Source organism: Centruroides sculpturatus, unplaced genomic scaffold (genome assembly GCF_000671375.1).
Source record: "Centruroides sculpturatus isolate CEXI.00-Female unplaced genomic scaffold, Cexi_2.0 scaffold227, whole genome shotgun sequence".
Taxonomy (NCBI): Eukaryota; Metazoa; Arthropoda; class Arachnida; order Scorpiones; family Buthidae; genus Centruroides; species Centruroides sculpturatus.
Window position 1 is genome coordinate 543,257 of NW_019384481.1, and position 19,381 is coordinate 562,637.

Sequence of the window (19,381 nt, forward strand, 5' to 3'; positions counted from 1 at the left end):
TTTGCGCGTATTATGGACAAATACTTCTGAGTACATAAGTTTGTAAATATTCATGTTATATTTATTCATTTGAGTTATATTCATAAATTGATTTATTTTAAATTTTAAAGATAACAAAGAAAGATAAGATAAAACTACTTTTTTTTCTAAGATTTCTTATAATTATTTATGTTCAACTCAATTGCTTGCTTGTAAAACACTTCCCAGTTTGAACTGGATAATTAGTGAATCACTTAGACAATGAACATTTTTAAAATAGTTTTAGAATGGATGTTTACGAGACTTGAATAAGATTGTCATTCAAGTAGAGGTGCACCCTGTGTTTAAAAATAAATATTACCAAAGATTAGGAAGGACTGTTCAACAACATTGTCACCTCGGTTCTTGCATATTTAACATTAATGAATGACTGCTAAAAATTTGTTTCAGTACCTACACATATCTTTCTGTATTTTTACTTGTGTTCCTGTAGAGAGTAGCCTAAATATAGTTGAATGCCCTGTCTAATGCACAGATCTTTAATAAGATATCTTATTTAACAATTGTCTAAGGAATTTTCATTAATAATCAGTCAATATAAGTCTATTTTTAATCAGTGTGAAACGTCTAATGTTATGCTGATCAGATTTTTTCTGCTTTTTTGTTTTTTCTAATTACAACTGTTATTAATTCTAATTTTCTCTTTCAATATTTACATTTTATCATTTGAATTAAAATAATTTATTAGAATTTTAAAGATTATTTACAGAAATAAGTACTTAATCAGTACTTTGTGCAATTTAACATGATGACAGTTTCTGTAAACATACAACAATGAAATTATCTCTACATAACATTCTTATAAAAAACAAACATAGTTGAAAGAATAGCTACTGTATCTTACTGTCAATATATATATATATTTCTTTTTAATTTTACAAGTTAATATACAACAAATTTGGTGTAATAGTTCAATCAATCAAATACTCAAAAATGCCAGTTTTTTTTTATATAGTAGCTTTATTTCACAGGCAGATAAAAATACACAACTATTTGCAACTTTTTTTTCATTGGTGCCAACATTTTGTTTTTTTTTTTTTTTTTTACAGGCAAACAGGGTAATATCAACATGCTGTGTTACTTCTAAACTTGCTAAGAGCATTGTGGCCTTTTCTTTTAGTGCTAATGAACATCACTAGGACTATTGAGAAATTTCTGGTTGATTTTTTCCTAAAGAAAAACAATATCTCTCTGGATATTGATTTTGAAAGTGTATCTCTAATTTTTGACAATATATAAATGGATGGCCTGTGACCTTCCACGACTATTTGCTGTGGAATTTGTGATGAATCTACAACTTGTACAGTGCAATGACCAGAAAAAATTTAATATAATCAGCTTTGCTGAAAATCATTTTACAAACTATATTCTATTGAATCTATATATCTCTATGTATTTATGTATAATGTACATTGGTTCAATATATTATCTTCCAGAAGGTTATGCCTTCTTTCTTAGTGCACATCAGTTTACATCTTAAATATTCCAAACATGGCTTTTTTTAATATATATAATATATATATATAAATTATATATATATTCATTCCAACAGCTTGCATTTGAGAAGGAAATTTTTCTCTCTGTACAGACAAATTTATTGGCAGGAATATATTAATGTATACTTTTATTTAATTTGTTAATAATTTTTAATTATTATAGCATTAATAAAAATATTGGAAAAAAAATGCTTTTGATTTACAGTTATATATAGAAACAGTTAAAAAGTACAACATATTTCAGATGCTACGTGTGATATTTATCAGAAATAAATATTTAAAATCTGTAAAATCAAGCACGAAAGGTGCATATAGTAAAAGTTTAAAACTACGTTTGTTGTAATCACTACAATTCATGTGAGTGGTAGTAATGTTAAATGCAATCTTTAAAAATTTAAGGCATGCTTATATGATTGTCACTATAGATCAAGATTGAAATAAAAATTTATTTATATATAAACTAGGAAGAAAATTGTTAAGCAAATGTCTAAAGAGGAATCCATCAATTAAAAGAGCAAATATTAAGAAATACTTTTTGGTCTAAAAAAGACCCACGTTGGCAACATTTATTACTTCCTGACTCGGCAGAGAATGGACTAGATTTGAACGGAAGCACTGAATGATGCTATGATCACTATCAAAATTTAAAGCTAGGTTGTTGTTTCATAATAATTTTTGTTTTTTTTGTAAATATGCCGATTAATTTAAAAAGAAATAAGTTTTCTCATCTCAAATGCTAGCCAGACTTCTATACACAAACCATTTTAGCATCATTTTTTTTTTTGTCATAATTTATATATCTAAAAATCTTTGATACTTCTCAAATATTTTATGTTAAAACAACAAATATTTGTACAAACAGGATTGCAGGTCATTTTGCTCTCAAACTTATTTAAAAATAATAGAGACTCAATACACCATTTTCTCTTTGAAACAAAAACACATTTTAGTTTTTTTTTTTTATCCATAATGATTATGGCTTTTGATTAATAAAAATTTTTGATTAGTGAAAAAATATTTTTTCTCCTTTTTTTTTTATTCCATAATGGACTCTGTTTAGAAATATTTTCTTAACAGATTTAATTAGTTATAGATTAGTTCTCTATGAAAATTTTGTTGTACTATATTTTTTCACGATTAAGCAAAGCTAAAATTTATTTCTATGCAAATTTTAAACTGCGTAGTTTCTTAATCGATTCAACTAGGCAATTTTAATATATTATTCTTAGTGTATATGAGTCTCTGTTACAATAAAATCCTATTTAATGAATAACATGAAGTGATGTTTAATTATGGGAGAATTTCCACCTGCAGTTATTTCTTTTTAAATGCTTATATTTGAGTAATATTAAATTTCTGATGATAGGCACCATTTTTTTATCGACAGATTGAGTGCTGGTACTACACCAAACACGTGCTATACCAGTAGGCACTGAATGCATTGTTTTAACCACATAAAGCATATCAAGCAACAATCCACATATACATACAACTGAACACAAACACAGTAAGTAGAACTGTAAATACATATTTCACTCCAAACTATCAAATCTTGGTCTGTGCACACAAATGGTTATTGTATCAATGAGCAAAAAATGATTTTTTCTCAGTCAAATAAAATGTACATGTACTTTTTTTCACAAATCATATTTCAATACAAGACAAAATAGGTCAGTCACAGTAAACAGAATCAAAAGTATAATTTTGCAAGGTTTACAACAGATTTAAACATAAAATACTATGGCAATTAGTTTACTCTTCTACATATAAGAATTAAAAAAGAAAAGAAAAAATATATCGAAATTAGTAGGTACAGTTAAGTTTCAATTCGAAGGCAATTTTGAGGAACATTCGTTAATCTTTCCAATAAAACATCTAATCAAATATAACTAATTTGTTTTTACTTAATTGCACCTACTAAATATATATATATCTATATATATATATTCATATAATATAGAATATTGGGCAGTAGTTTGGAAGAACACTACTGAGAGGATTTGGGAGAAGCAGTATTTAAGTACTTCTGCATTTAAAATCATTCTCATATGCCTTTTCAACACTTCCATTTGCTTTAAATCAAACAAATCCATGCCATTCATAGTATTTGTGCTAAAAGTAAGACAAAATGAAATTACCTTTGCACATAAGCTTATCTAATACTTTTTTTGTTTTTTTCTTTTGCTAAAAACTGACAATTTTTATGAGCATTCTACAATTGTCTATAAACTAAATTTAGACAGTAAATCATTTTCAATCTGTCCTGCTTGGTCTCAATTTCACAAACTGGCTAAATGCTTCCTAGTGCAGGTACAAAAGTGCACTTCTGGGGAATGTAACTAATGAAAATATAGCCCCTCTATGAAGGACTTGATACTATTCTTCTACTGGCAAAGGTGGTAAGATAGTAATTATTAGCCATAGAAAATTTCTCTCTATCATTTCCAACAACATCTGTGGCATAACTTAATACAATCCAATGCACTTTGGTATAAAATCATTCCTTCACTATCTTAACAACAACAGATAAAATGTTTGTCAGTCCTTAACAATTCTTAATTATACAACTACAAACCTTCTATAATGAATTTTTCTCTCAAAATACTTTATATATGAAGTTTCTTTCCAAATTGGAACTTTTTCAAATCTCTCATTGAATAGTGGAAATGTCTTCTGCAATTACTAAGTTTCACAATAAACTATAAGAGGTAGGTAGGCAGGTACCTATTTTCTGTCCATTGTTAGTCGACACTTAAACTGCCATCTATACATATGTAGTATGTATGTACCACAAGTCATCTCAGCTGATCTCAATTATATAAGCCCTCTGTCTACATAAGACAGAAATATTTGTAGTTGGTGTGTTCCACTAGGATTGAGATAATTAGTTTTAAGTGTGCTGATTTCCTCTGTTACTAAAAAAGGGGCACCAGTACACAATCTCCTCCCATTAAGATGACTAAAATATTCCATGTTAGCAATGGCATGCAATAAGATGCAATCACACACACACTAAATCCAAGATGAGCACACACTTTTTTACGGTGCCCATCCCTCAACCGTCAGACGTGGCCTTTTGCCACCGGATGCATCGTATTCTGCACTGACGACGTTTGGATCTGGAGAAGACGAAGTCGATGGTGTTAACGAGTGACCAGGTGAAAGATGGCCAGATGGAGGTCGTTGCAGGGTATTTGCCATACCATCCCTAGGGGGTGAAATTGGTTCACTCTTGATTTTTATTGACATATTACTGTTTGATGTATTAACTGATAGATGAGACATGTGGTTCGAACTACATAGAAAAAATTTTTTATTATAACATTAAAATCATTTAATTATTTTAAATTACAGTTGAAAAATTAGTTGAGTTTAAAGAATGGAAATATTTTATTTAAAAAGTTATATATTTTACCTATGCGAAAGTCCTGTTGATAATGCATTCATAGTGCTTTGAGATGACCAGTTATGCAACATGTTTGAATTGAGTCCCGACAGGCCAAAATCAGATGCAAGTTGAAAATCATCTATAAAAAAGATTATTTTATTTTCAAATAGCAATTACATCATTGCAAATGCTTGCATACAATTAGAAGAATGCCTGCTTACTGGGAGGGAAAGTGGAAATAGCGGACGGATAATTGCCCATATTAGATATACCAGTTGACATTGACACCACAGGAGAACTTACAGATGTATTTGAAGGTCTACCTCCCTGTTTAAAATAATAATTAATTCAGAAATGATGACAATAAAAGTTTATTATTTCCACATAAAAGTAATAAAAATTTAAATTTTTTTAAATTTAAATAATAATAATCTATTTATTAACATTATAAAACAGGTTAAAAAAACTAATAGTTATACTAATTTTTTACTTAGATTTTATAAAAATCATACAAGTTCTATATAAAACATATAAAATCAGAAAATGTTATTTCAAAGTAATCATTTAAGAGAGATGATTGATTATATATTTTACTTTATTGAAAAATTAAATATAATGACACTAATTAATCTCTACATCTCTGTATACAGCCTTTCTTATTGAATTAAATTTTAGATTCTAATATTTGTTTGTTTGTTTGCCAATCTGCCTAGAGGGATGCCTTCCGGGAGATCTTTTTAAAGGTAACTGGCCCCTATTCAGGCATTACAGACATGGAGAAACCCGGAAGACTCCACGTGACCAGCCCTTCCTGGCAAGGCGCAAACCCACGACCGAACTCCCAGTGTTCAAAGAATGGAACCACTTGGCCACTGGTGGGCCCTAGATTCTAATATAAAGATTAATAATTTAACATAGCCATTGTTATAAATGTATTTAAGAAAGAAAAGGATTTAATATAGAAAAATATTTGAAACTAAACTAATAAAAATGAAATTGTTTCAAATTTAAAGATTATTCATATTAAGTAAATATTAAATTATACAAATTGAATTTTTTGGTTAGTATTTATCATATTTTGCCTGCAATACACTAATAGTCAATTTTCGTAGTATAATAAAATAAATAGATTATCATCTTATAGATAGCTGTAATAAAATCTAATCTAAAATAGATACATTATTTTAAAGATTGTAAATAGAATAGAAATAGTAACTAGAACTAAGCTTTTTGTCTTGCAAATAGGATTCCTTATAATATACTAATTATTAAAAATATAAATTATACTCACGATAGCATTAGAATGTGAGTTTGGAATAACACGGAGATTCGAACGATTGTTGCTCCCTGAGAGTGGGGGTGAATGTTGCTTATTTAGACCACCTTTACTGCAAAGAGCAGGTGATGTGTTACCAGATAAAGGTGATCCTGTTCTATGGTAACCATTGGCAACTCCATTCATGTCTATTAATCCTAAATTTTTAAATATTTAATATAAGATTTAAAAAGAAAACTGAATTAAATTTTTTTGTGCCACAGTTTTAAACATTAACCTGAAGAACTTGGACGAGGGCTGACGCTAGCATGAGGAGGCATCTGTGGCGAATGTTGCATCATGTTCGTATCTTGAATGTGATGATGGTAAGTAGACGATGAGACTGGAAGTGATACCATGCTTTGACCCAGGGTTGGAGGTTGAGACTATTAGATGTTGAATTTATTTTTTAGTTTTAAATGAAACAATTTATTTAGAGCAGATGGATAATTTATACAGAAACAAATAATGAATTAGACAATAAATCTAGACAATTATCAATACATATCATTTTATTATTTTGTATAACTAAAACAAAAACATAAAATATTAGTTGTATTAAATGATATTTTACAGGTGACAAATTCAGTTTGTATGTGAATAGGAAATATTTCCTGAAGATGAGGAAAATGCTGAAATTAAAAATAAAAAACTACAAATAATATTTCTTCTATCAAGTTTAAATGCATGAAGAGAATTCAATTAGTCCATTTCTGAAAGTTTCGTAATTTAAATTAAATTACTTTTGTGAAATTTCAGATATTAAATTATCTACAGATATCACTAATAATAAATATACTTATCAAATTTCCTATTGTAACAAGCAATATCCAAGAATTATTTATTTATTTTTAATGTTGGGAAGACAATAAATGGATAACATGTTGTTATTACAGTATCATTACGTGAATATTTGCAAATTCGATATCATATTTCAATATTTACAAATTTATTAATTCGATTTCACTCAATTGGTATTATCACAAATGAAAGGATTCAAGTATTCTTAGTTTATAACTCGCAATCAATTGTTTTATGCTTGTATCAATAGCACTGCATGTATTGAAACTTGTTCATATCAAGATAACTATTCATAACTGGATTCTATAATTTGTAGTTACTTAAACATAGCACTTACTCTTCCATTCATATGAGTATTACTCCTTTGCATGATGATATCAAATTCCTCACTGATTTTATTATATTTATTATCAGGCCTGTTTGTCATGTATTGGTCCTGGTCTGGTTCTGGACTATCGCAGCCATTTGTAGAATTTTTATGTTCTTTCTTACTTAATGCCTATAAAATTAAAAATAATTACTCTTACTATAATTAGTGAAAGTCAATTAAAAGTTACTTATTGTAATTTGCTTTAAATATACTAACAACTAAATAGAATACCTAACTAGAGACAATTTAATTTTCAAAATACTTCTAAAAAAGTATTCTATAATTTAAAAGAGCGAATTATCTAAAAATATGTGTGTGCACGCAGGAAATCTACTTATGCATTCATCACACAAGAAAAAAAAAGGGGAGAAAAAACAAAACTTCCTATTTTACAATCCTCAAAAGTAGGTTAAACAACAATTGCTTTGGATAAGAAGTTCTAAAATGAAAGTCTGTTAGAGAATTTGGCAAAAAAATTGTCACCTGTATGTCCAATATCCGTGAAATTGAAATTGGTGACACACACATGTGGACAATAAAATGAGTAATTACCATACAATTTGACCCGCACTAAACATCTTAACAAAGATAATTTGTCCAAACTTTCATTTACTTCATAATAAACGCTAAAAATAGAAACCTAGGAGGGGTATAATGACTATAAAGCGCAAATATCCAAAATGACTACCTATAAACAAGCTTAATAACTTTACATAGTAACGATCTTAAGCTAATTATTTGTTACTGATCTGAATTACCTTAACTACTGTAATTGTTATAATTTTTCGCCTAACGAATCCAAGTACTAAATCTTTTATTTTTCCTTCTTCTCCCTGGTCGATTTTTGTTGAATTGTCTAGACTTTCATAAACAACCTTGGAATTTTAGAGCACTGATGGTAAAACTACCACCTTGGCAAAATTTCCTTGGTTAAACCTTGGTGATTCTGACCTAAATCAACACTTAATAACAACAAAACAATCATTTACAAATATATTTATAATGTGTGTAATATTTTTTCGATAACGTCTTGTAAGAATAGACCAGAGGATTGAAATGGTTAAAAAAAGAAATCAACAAAACACGAGGTGCGAGTGAGGAAGGCAATTAATTTTCTTTCGAGGGGGCAATGGTAATAAAAACTTCCTTAAAGATATGCAGTAACGATTTTCGATTATCTCCAATCGAAAACACCTACTCTGCCATAACGCCGCCTTATTGAATTCGGTTTATATTTACAACTCTATATAGGTTACCTCAAACGACCACAATATAAATTATATCTACGTCCATAAATAGTGATAGTAATGAAAGTATACGCCGAATACAGTAATGTCTTTTAACAGATATGAAACAATGAGGGTTTGGTCCCACTGACATAATAGCCTGGACAAAAGCAATACGAGAAGTCAATAACCCCTGCAGTGATCCCATGCAGCTTAATCATTTCTGATCTTATCTATCTTTCCTCCGGAGTAGAAAGAAAAAAACTCGAGGGTTTTCCCCCTTCACTCTTATTCCTGGAGTAAACATCAAAACTGTCGAATATATACCAACCTCTACAATGTCATTGTTTGTTCTGCTTTCGTGTGGTTCATTGTACTCTGTATATTTGAGCAGCACTTTATCCATATCCGTACTGGCATATTGGAATAACTTGTTAGTACCGTTGAAGATTATCAATGCGATCTCGCAATCACACAAGACACTTAATTCGTACGCCTTCTTCATTAATCCAAATTTTCGTTTGGTGAAAGTTACCTGAAAAGATAAATAAAATAGGGGATGAGAAAACTTAAGAATCTCCTCTAATCTTCCGCATCAATGCCTCAAGCAGTCAATAAACTTGAAAGGAAGAGATTTTGGTTGAAGGTAAATCATAATCTTCACCAAAGCATGATATGAAAGATCATTTTTCATTGTTTAGAATATCACCCTCCCAAAAAGAAAAGGAAAAAAAAACTAAAAATACCGAATTACGCCTTCCTTTTTATTATTAAGCGTTATGCTACTGCTGTAATAGAGGAGCCAAGCTACTTTAATAACACCGCCGATGAATGTAATTTACCGTCGACCCGAAGTGATTTAATGTGAATTAACCAACTAAAAAGCACTTTTAACGAATATTTTTATGTCGCGCCGGTCACAAACGATTTTTAATAAATTATTTTATATAAGTGCCGACTACCTCCAGACATTTTACAAGCACCGAAGAAAACGGCTTTTAATGAATTATCGACGTAAAATGGCGTCGAACGAAATTTTCCAACACTTGCACTTTCAACTTGCTGAATGGAATTGCCTTTTTTTTTATGTGGCAAATTTTTAACGTCGATTCACAGTCTCTGCAACTGGCACTCGATAGTGGACGGACTAGTTTTTTGAACGACATATTGACACATTTTTAATTCCAAGGAAATTGCGGGACCGAAGGAGGAGATCATGAGAGGTAAATGACACCGTGTATATAACGGTGTATAACTGGACTTCTTTTTTTTTTTTTCTCGTCCGTTTTATCTCCTCAACAGGTCTTGCCCTAGGCTGTAGCAGCCGGTGGCTGTGTTAAAGTGAATCATGTTTCTTAATATATGTTTGTGGTAATGCTAACCGCTATTTCAGCCATCTACAATGGTCTGCAAACCGGTACGGGCCAATGACCAGAAACTTCTGGCATAGAAAACAATGAAAACAAAAGCTAATGCAGGGGCGGTGTCCCACTAACGAACCTTCTAGATTGCTAGAGTCGGCTTTTTGGCTAGGCGAGAGGTAATTTTTGAGGTTCATAGCCCTCCCCTACTTGTAGGAAAAATGGACGATTTCACACGGAAGCGAAAACGATGCCCGCGGTAACCAATAACTGAGTTTTATAACCTGGAAAATATGATGTGTGAAAGGGAAGGTTGTGAGTTGTCAGTAAATATTGTGACATCCACCAGGCAATATCAGCTTGTCCACAGGAAGAAGTGAATCACTTTCAAACTCCTATTTTACTTGGGGATCTTTCCGACAAATATGACTATATAGACGTTATGAGGTTCTTTACAAGAACAAATCCACAGATTTATTAAACAGAATATAATATTATACCATAAATACGATCATTTTTCTATAATTATACATAAAAGAATCCGTAAGTGATTTATATAAAATATTTTTATGCGAACGACTTTAATCTACTTTTAAAAATGATCACCATAAAAATATTATGAAATAAACAATAGATTATCCCAAAAATAAACTTTCCCCGGTGGCTAAATGGAGGGAATTTTAATCGAGAGGGAAATATTTCCTTTACATCAGGTTCCTCTTAGTTTCGGATCAAGCGCCGAAAATCCCCTGTATTTTATTTTATTTTTTTTTTCTTTCTCGAAAGTTTCCTAATGAAAATTCTACCCGGGGCAAGAATAGAGGAAGAGGACTTAAAATCGATGAGGCCCCTTTTCCTTTACGTGAAAATCATTAAGGAGAAAGGAAAAGTTCTACTCATTGACTTCCTTGTTTCAACTGATAAACTCCGAAACGAACGAGTTTAGCAGGAAGAATCAGTTTACAGACAGTTATCGACTCGTTTTCGATTTCTATAAATTCGTAGAGAGGCGAGTAGAGGCTAAGAAAACATTTAGAAAAAAGTAAACTAGTTAGCCTATCTGGCGATCTGCGTAGCCTGCGGATGTTTTGATGATTTCGCAGACCGACTGTACACAAAAACCGAAATAAACCTGATGAAAATTCAAAACACGCAGTTTAATTTTAAACCCGGTTGGGTCCATTTTCGCAGAGAATTAATGAAAGATAATCGCAGCAGGAAACTGGTAGCAGCCTGCTTTCTATACGAGTTATATACGTTTTAAAGTCCGGATTTTCGGGTGTATTCATCACCCGTAAACTAATTAACCGGAGCGCGTTTAAAGTGAAATTCGGATAGTAAAGTAGGGGGGGAGATCTTCCTCCTTGGCAGATAATCGACTGAACGCGGAAGAGAGAGAGTGCGACTGGAACAAACAATTCCCGTTATGCAGCAGAGACAAGCACGGATTGGTAAAAGAAAGAACAATTGCAGTTGTGATATATATAATTTTTTTTCTATTCCCCTCTTTCACGCGATGGTAAAACAATGCCGACTCACAACTAATTTAAGAAACTCGCTAGCCCGATTTAACTTAAAAGAAAATAGCCTTTTAAAAACTACTAATTAACACTCACCTGCCGGTTCCTTTCGTCCGTTATCCGCGAAATCTGTATTTTTTTCCGTCCCATGGTTTCCGTTCTTGTTCCTCACTTGGGACAGTTGGATCAGACAGTCGTCAATCCGTCCGAATGCCAATCGAGAGTGAGGTTATTCTGCAATAAAAAAAGACAGTTGTGAAGCCAATCTTCTGTGTTGTGTGCAGTCTACTGAGAGAGAGAGGGTTATGTTCCATTCATGCATGAGGACATTTCTAAGGTGCGCGACACTGACAAGGTCGTAGTTACTAGAATTTAAAAAAAAACACCAGAAATAAAAACTAAAGTGTTAAATCAATAAACAAACCGTTTTCGAATGCGCTTCTGTTTTTTTTTTAATGGGAGGCTGCCCATTAATTTATAGACGTTTTCCCACGCACACGCGCTAAGGGAGAAACAATGTCTTATCGATACGCCACGTATTAGTCTCGTTCTGTATGGTCGTTAATTAAACAATGGGATCCACCTCCGCTTCTCGAACAATAGAGTCGAGCTATTGTTCGATACTCAACCCTTTAACTGCATTCGGGAAAGCGGTTTCTCACGTTGGGATGCAAGCGCTAGTTAATATGACATCACATCCGGTCGGTAAATATCGCGTGCGGAATTCGATGCGGAAGAACGGACTACAAAACATCGCTTCGATCACTGAATGGAAAAGAAAACGCGTCAATAGACATCTTCCTTGTGCAATTTTATTTTTGAACGTTTTCGGATCTCCCCCCTTTTTCTTTTGAGGCTTTTGCCATCTCGAGATTTCCAACATTCGTTTTTAACTAACGATCTTTGCTCTGGTTATTCTTTAACCACGACCCTTTTAGAATGGCACTGTCGCTATGCAAAACGCACTTGCAACTCGAATTAACCTTTTCCCATAGGGAACGAATTTAAATCATGCATCGGCCATCGGTTGGCATCCATCTTTCTCGACCTAAAATAAAGAATCTTGGAGAAATTTCCAGTCGGTTAAAGAGGCGGAGGATCTATTTCGAGCCGCATCTTCGCAACCTGACCGTCATCAAATTTTCACAAATACCGTAGCGAACGTACTGTACTTCTTCGATATTTCGGTGGAGCTCGCCTGTACCATGAAAGTTTTAAATACATTTGACCGTTGGGCCATTCATCTAGCCATCCCTACCGAAAAATGCTTTTAAACTTTTCGATATAGGGCCTGGCAAGCCTTCAATATTTCCATCGACTGCACAATCCTTCCACCATCTGTCTTCATTTAACAGCCATTCTCTTCTCTTCTGGGAGTGGATCTTTGGCGAAACGGTTCGATATCCCCTTAAAACAAAAATCTTTCCAGTTCCAGACATCGAATAACCGCGTAGAATCCCTTGTAAAAATTCTTTAAAAAATTCCCGCTTGTTTCTTTTTTTTTTATAACGTCCTTGGACCTATATGCCCACCCCCCATTTTCGAATGTCGTCAGCATTCGTAATCCTCAACAACGATCCTTGGACTGCGTTCAACGAGCTACAAAACTTCTGTCCTCTTTGTTGGTTATGAACACGAACAATGAATATCGGTATTAAGTGAAGCAATGCAATCATTTATTTTCCAAATTGCGAAACGTCGGGTAGTTTTTTCCCCTCTTTGTTTTGTTTTTTCTTAAATCATATCGTAACGTTTTCTGTGTATACAACAGCTGATCGGCGTAAGGTTTGCTAGTTTTAAAGGGCAAAATACGAAACTCGGTCAACGCCGTTCGAATGAATTGTTCGGATAATGATGGAAACAGCTGACTCAAAAAACAATTGCAAAAAAAGCAAAAACACAAAAAAAAAAGAATTTATCTTCTGCGTAATTTTTTGATCGTTTTCGAAATCCTCTTCCTCCCCCTCTTCTTCGGCTAGCAACACGCTAGGGATAATTAATTTAAAAATAGGGTTCCCCCCGATTTTTCTGTGTCGAAATGTTGCGAATTTCGCAACTTAACTCGAACGATTCCTCGGAAGAGATTCGAAAATTTTCCATCACGTGACCCGGTTGATGTGGCCCCCCCTTCGAAGTGAAAACGAAGAAGACGGGGGTTATTTCGGAATCGCACAAAACTAAATAATTGCTAGTTATACAATAAAAAAAAAGAGAATGAGAGAAAACTATTAGTTAAACGACGTACAATATCGTTAATTCCTCATTATGTAATTATTGCCGATGTTTTCTAAGAATAGAATGAAAAACATAAAAATTGGAAAACTAAATACATTATCTAACGAATTCCATTATAATTTTCTCGAAAAATCAATTAAGAGATAGAAATTAACCCAATTTAAAACAAATTCTTAAAAATAAATTACGTCACCAGATATCCAAAATAAGAGATTCTTTGGACCAGATGGGAAAAAAAAGATGAAAATATATATATATATATATACAGTAGAACCTCGAAAACTCGGCCCTCGATAACCCGGCACTCCGGATAACTCGTCCACACCCTGGCAGGGCAAAAAAATCCTTAGTTAATTAATTTTCATTATAGACAGCTTTATAAAAGTATAAAAGCTCTCATAAAGTATTTTTCTGAGGTCTGTCTTATCAGGTAAATTACTGTACACAGTGTATTCATTAATTTTCATTTTCATGTAGTAAAGGCTCTATGCCTTCATAAAGGACGTACTTTTCCTTTGTTTAAGGGTATTTGGGCAGTTTATTCTCTGTTATATTCTCAAGTAAACAATACATACAAGTACAGTACAGTATTTTCTGAGGAAACACTCGTACTTATTTTTTTTAACCCCATTCCCGATAACCCGGCATTTTCACAAACTCGGCCACCCTTCGGTCCACATTAGGCCGAGTTTACGAGGTTCTACTGTATTAACTTATTCTTTACGTAGAGATGGAGAGAGGTCAAAGGTCGCTAATGGTAACGTTGACCCAAGTGCCCATAGAGACGGTGAAGACGGGCGATGGATTAAATAAAATGCATTGTGGCAAAGGAAAAACCGCCTTTTCCCTAAGAGACCGTTGAAAGTAGTTCTATTGTATCGGCGATGACGTCAAACTACTACCCCTTTAAAACCCCGAAGCTAGTAAAAACCACCATCGGACTAGGGTCATTAGTGTTCAAACTATGCCACCCCCTGCCGTTAAATCATCAAAGTCGGTGGCAAAAGGAGATTGCGGACTGGATTGCACAGAACGTCGGCGGGAAGAATTGTAGATAAGTGGAAAATTTCGGCGGAAAACGAGGAAATTCTGTTCATACTACATGTATTAATTCGACGAAACGGGAAGAATAATAACAGCAACGAGGTCGTTACTCAGGTGCCATTAATTTCTCCTCCCTCTTGGTTCAATCACGTGACAAGAATGACAGCGAGTTGAGAAAACTTTCTGGTTCACTAGACAAGCGCGTTCACTTCTAGAAAGAAAGAAAAACGTCTATCCGAGTTTTGCGATGGCCCCGGGCACCCTCCGCCGTTCACTCACCAGCAGAGTTGACCAGAAGAGGTCAGTGTTCCACATTGCTAGGAAATCGGGTTAGGGCCCCGGGCCAAAGAACCACCACCAAGGTCCAGTTTATAGAAAATATAGGCCACAAGAAGCAAGGACAGAAAGAATATGTCTTGTCCTCTCTCGGCAGACAGTAGTGAGAATTACATACTGTAATGCTTACCTCCCTCCCGATTCCATTGTCTGTGCCCCCTTTAGGAAATTATCTTCAAATTTGCTTTCCTCATTACACACAGTCAAAATCGCAGATGATACGCTCTCCGGTTAAGCGTGAAGATAACCACCTATCCACATTTTGCGAAAGAATTTTTCTAACTCGAATTTGCCTCGTTCTACCGGGAAAACTCGGCGAAAAAACAAAAGAAAGAAAGAAAGAAAACGGTTACCAAACGCACAGATTAAGTCGAAAATTTCCTAAATTCTCCAAATTTTAAAAATCTAGGACAGTACACTAATTCGTAATTCAGTTAACGTCGGCCTGTCGGTGTTTTCCACAAGAGATATGGAGGAACAGGTGAAAACTCGCTACAGCGAACTCAAAGGGGAAAAATGTCGAACAATAACCCCTCCATGAGTGTGTGGAGGAGATTGCCTCACGCACAGTCATGTCATTCACACCACCAGCGAGCAACCCGCCAGCTATATCTTACCCCCCAGCGAGTCTATCGACAACGCTGTGGACTTTTTCTCCTCTCCTTCCATACTGGGTCATACACAAAAAGATGCCCGCCCGCCATTTTACCGCTCGACTAATTAAACTGACCACTCCATTACGATTAAAACTTGTAGTAGGAGACAGATGAAACCAACTCTGACCAATTAATTCCGCTCCAGCTTCGACTTTCGCACTTCCATACTAGCAGTTCGAACTAATTGAGTAAATTGAGCACTAAGGTAATTTCGGTCACGCACGTACAAGTTAATCGCCCGCTCGAATATCAAGAGGGGTTCGAAAAGAAGAATAAAAATCGTCTCCCTTAATCCCACCTTAACCACAAAACGAGCTTTCAACACAGCCGTACCTGGTGAGTACCGGAAGAGATCGGCTCCAACAAACACAAGCGAACATCAATGAATGTTCTGCACGAGGAAAAAAAATCATCACTTAATGCATGGCTAGATATAAAAGTCTTACCTTTACATCAATACATCTCCAAAACGAGCATCCACACGGGCACATTCTCCACAGCGACTCGGAACATAACGCGGAAGTTAATTGTCACATTAACCCAAATGAGTAGATTGTAACTTTTTACCGATTTTTTTTTTTTTTAAGATTCGGAAACGCCCGAGGAACGGTGAGAGAGAGAAAGAGAGAGAGCGCTAAAGGGCGTTCACGACCCTTCCGTCGTTCCACACTAACCACGTGGGAGAGGGAGATCGGAAGTGTTAATCACCCCGCCGGTGTCGGAAAATTCGGGAATGGAAGCATACCGTGTCTAAACATACCATGGGTCGCCATTTGTTCGAGTTGTTCCTCCACGACATTCGGGGGAGGAAAGAGAAATACACAGTCCGGAACAATAGAATCTAAATATGGGAGTGTGTTTTGCTCTAGTGCACCTGACGTCCGCTTGAGGTTTGGGCGGGTTATAAGACCTGTTGCGTCATGGGCCACGGAGAACAGAATCGGTCATCCGTTTGTCTTCTCCCTTCCGACATTTGAATTTAACGCTGTTTATAATATATTCGTATGGTCGCTCGAATCACACTACCTGTACTTGATGCCGCGTACGAGTCTATACAATGCGAAGGGATGGAAGTAGTGCCGAATAAACAACCCCTTTCCGGTCTAGAACAACTCTTACATTCTCTGGATTCGTATTTGGCATATTAAATTCGAAAGACTTAAGATTATCGGCAGTATATTTTTTTAAGTTATTCGAAAATAATTTTTAATATACCAATAAATATTTTAATGGTGACCTTTCTAGAAAAATGGCAAATTCCGAGATGAATACATTCTAGAAAACTTAATACATTCCAGAAGAAACGAATGTGTAATTTCGGAACCGAAGTAAAATGTAGAGCAATTCCGAAACGGATTTTTCTGGAAATCGATATATTCTAAAATAACTCAAAAAGACTTATTCTAGATATTAACATATTCTAGAATAATTGCGTATGAAAATATACATTATTTAAACAACTCGGGCAGGGGGAAAGAAACACTTAGAAAACTCAGACCAACGAGTAAATTCGAGTGGATTTTAAAAGAGAGGAAAAAAAATTCTAGAGAATCCAAGAATATTTCGCAACGTTTGGTCGACACGTTAGGGGAAGAAAGCATTACGAAATACGAAAGAATACGGCACGATTCCAAAACGTACACAAACAATAAGAAGCCAAATTTTACTTTTGATAAGCACGAAGGTATTTTTCGATTCTTTGTTTCTGTCGGGTTCCCTCCACGTGTTTTCCTCGTCATCTTTCTCACATACGTATTGACTTGGATTGCTCTCACGTATTTTTTTTTTCCTGACATAAATTACGTCTCGGAAAGAACGTGATCAGGAAAGTGCAGATTGTGTTTTGATAGGAAATGATGAAGTAGTGGAAGAGAAAAAAAACTTAAAAAGAAAATGAATCATCGAAGGCAAATTGTCTTTCCCCGAATCAAACGAGCCTCGTCCAATTAGTAGGCTAAAGTTACAAGGTCCGACGAGACCAAGGTTCAATTCCTTGCGGGGTGTTGGGGTGACTGACGAAGGTATATGGGACATTTTTTTCTCTTCTTGTGTATCTTTCGACCACCTGCGGTCGAGTGTCATTTTTACGACGAACGAAATGGGACAGCGGCTCTATATATCGTTAGATGTGACGTCGGGGCCGAATCCTTCGCGAAAATCCATAGAGTGTCTCTCTAGAATCCACAGAAAAGTAAAGGAAGTGCGGAAGAGAATATTTAAAAAAACAACCGTTAGCCGACGAGGAAATGACTTTTTTTTTTTTTGATAAGTTTGGGGCCCTCCCCGCCCGCATTATTCTCGTATCGTGAATGTCTTCTTCCCGCACAGACACAAATAGTTCGCACAGTCACGTCAGTTCGATCTTCCAATGTCCATCTTTGTTCGAACACCTATCTACGCCGCCCCCTTTACTCAATTAGCTTTTGTTTATCTCGAGTAATGAGGTTGTTAACCCGCACAAACAATGAACTCGACTAAATGGTGTTAAACGTGTCCGCCGCATGATTCGTCCCTCCGCACGAAGAGTGACTAAAGAATTAGGCGAAACGTTATTCGTTACGTTCCAACGTCACTTCCTTTTGTCGACAAAAACGTTAGTTCCGTAAAGGTCTCGAGTTTCCCACGGCTTAAGGGCTAAAACCCCTTTAGTCTCTAGAGAGTTAGGGGAGGACACTCGGATACGGCCAACAACACAACAGGATTCGAAGGTGTGTGGGCCAACCCCATTCCGAAGCTCGAAAGGGGGTAACAAACTAGAATTTTAAAGGTCAATCTCACCGGTGAGAACACGATACACAACGCTTCTCAACTGACTTAAACGTAGCCATCAACCCACTTAGCAGCTAACCTACTAGCAATCAATTGCTAAGAACAACCTCGCCCGTTAATGACGATACGCCGACTGATGAGAAATGATTTCGTCCCGGTTTCATCAACCATCTCGTCCGAGCAACGGGTTTTTTCGCCAATTATCGAAATTAAAACTTGGGGGGCCATCACGTAAGAGCCACTTCTAATCACATTTCCACGATTACCGGGTATTAAAGAGGAGGAATCTCCTATAACGGTGTATATATTTTACTTTTTCCACAATAATTAAAGCTCGTGCCAAGCGGCCCTCCCCTACGCATCTATATCTTTCCTTCTATATCAAAATTAGCAAAAGGATTTGACTCTGACAAACAACATTCCATAGCTAAGTATAGAAGTCGCGCCATTATCTCCTATCTGTTGTTGTTGGAGGAGGGCAGGTTTTTTTCTTCTTCTTCTTCTTCGGTGGGTCCAACAACCTCCCCTTCTCGTGACAATCCGAAAGTGATCTAGCCACGTGGCGCTGTCGACCTACTTGAATCTGGACCGGTTCCTGTTTCGTCGAGCAATTTTTCATCATTATCGAATAGAAAGACATTAGCCGACTATGCGAATTCTCGACGAGGGGCGTGTGCCCTCCACCGGGGTTAATTTTAACATTGAAAAGAAACGTGGCGGGATGATGCGGTTCTTCCTACGAATTCCGTTTACGCTTAAACTCTCTTGCTTTCCCCCCTTGGAGTTCAGTTTTCTGGAGATGCTTGGATGAGGATGCTGCGGTTT

At 35.1% G+C, this 19,381-nt stretch overlaps 1 protein-coding gene across 5 annotated transcripts in view; it reads right to left on the reverse strand.

Annotated features, from left to right (window-relative positions):
• Nucleotides 1-983: 983 nt before the first annotated feature.
• Nucleotides 984-19,381, reverse strand: part of LOC111621448 (myocyte-specific enhancer factor 2C-like) — a 40,628-nt gene continuing 22,230 nt past the window's right edge. For 4 of the 5 annotated variants that reach the window (XM_023363603.1, XM_023363600.1, XM_023363602.1 and 1 more), the window contains 8 exons: nt 11,613-11,750; nt 8,967-9,170; nt 7,377-7,538; nt 6,477-6,624; nt 6,215-6,396; nt 5,145-5,250; nt 4,951-5,062; nt 984-4,830 (listed from right to left, as the gene is read on the reverse strand). In XM_023363603.1, coding sequence (XP_023219371.1) covers nt 4,575-4,830; nt 4,951-5,062; nt 5,145-5,250; nt 6,215-6,396; nt 6,477-6,624; nt 7,377-7,538; nt 8,967-9,170; nt 11,613-11,666 — 1,224 coding nt within the window. In that variant the 5' untranslated portion in view covers nt 11,667-11,750 and the 3' untranslated portion in view covers nt 984-4,574. Of the gene's footprint in view, nt 4,831-4,950; nt 5,063-5,144; nt 5,251-6,214; nt 6,397-6,476; nt 6,625-7,376; nt 7,539-8,966; nt 9,171-11,612; nt 11,751-16,233; nt 18,056-19,381 lie in introns of those variants that run through there. The other variant, XM_023363604.1, reaches the window with a different exon arrangement.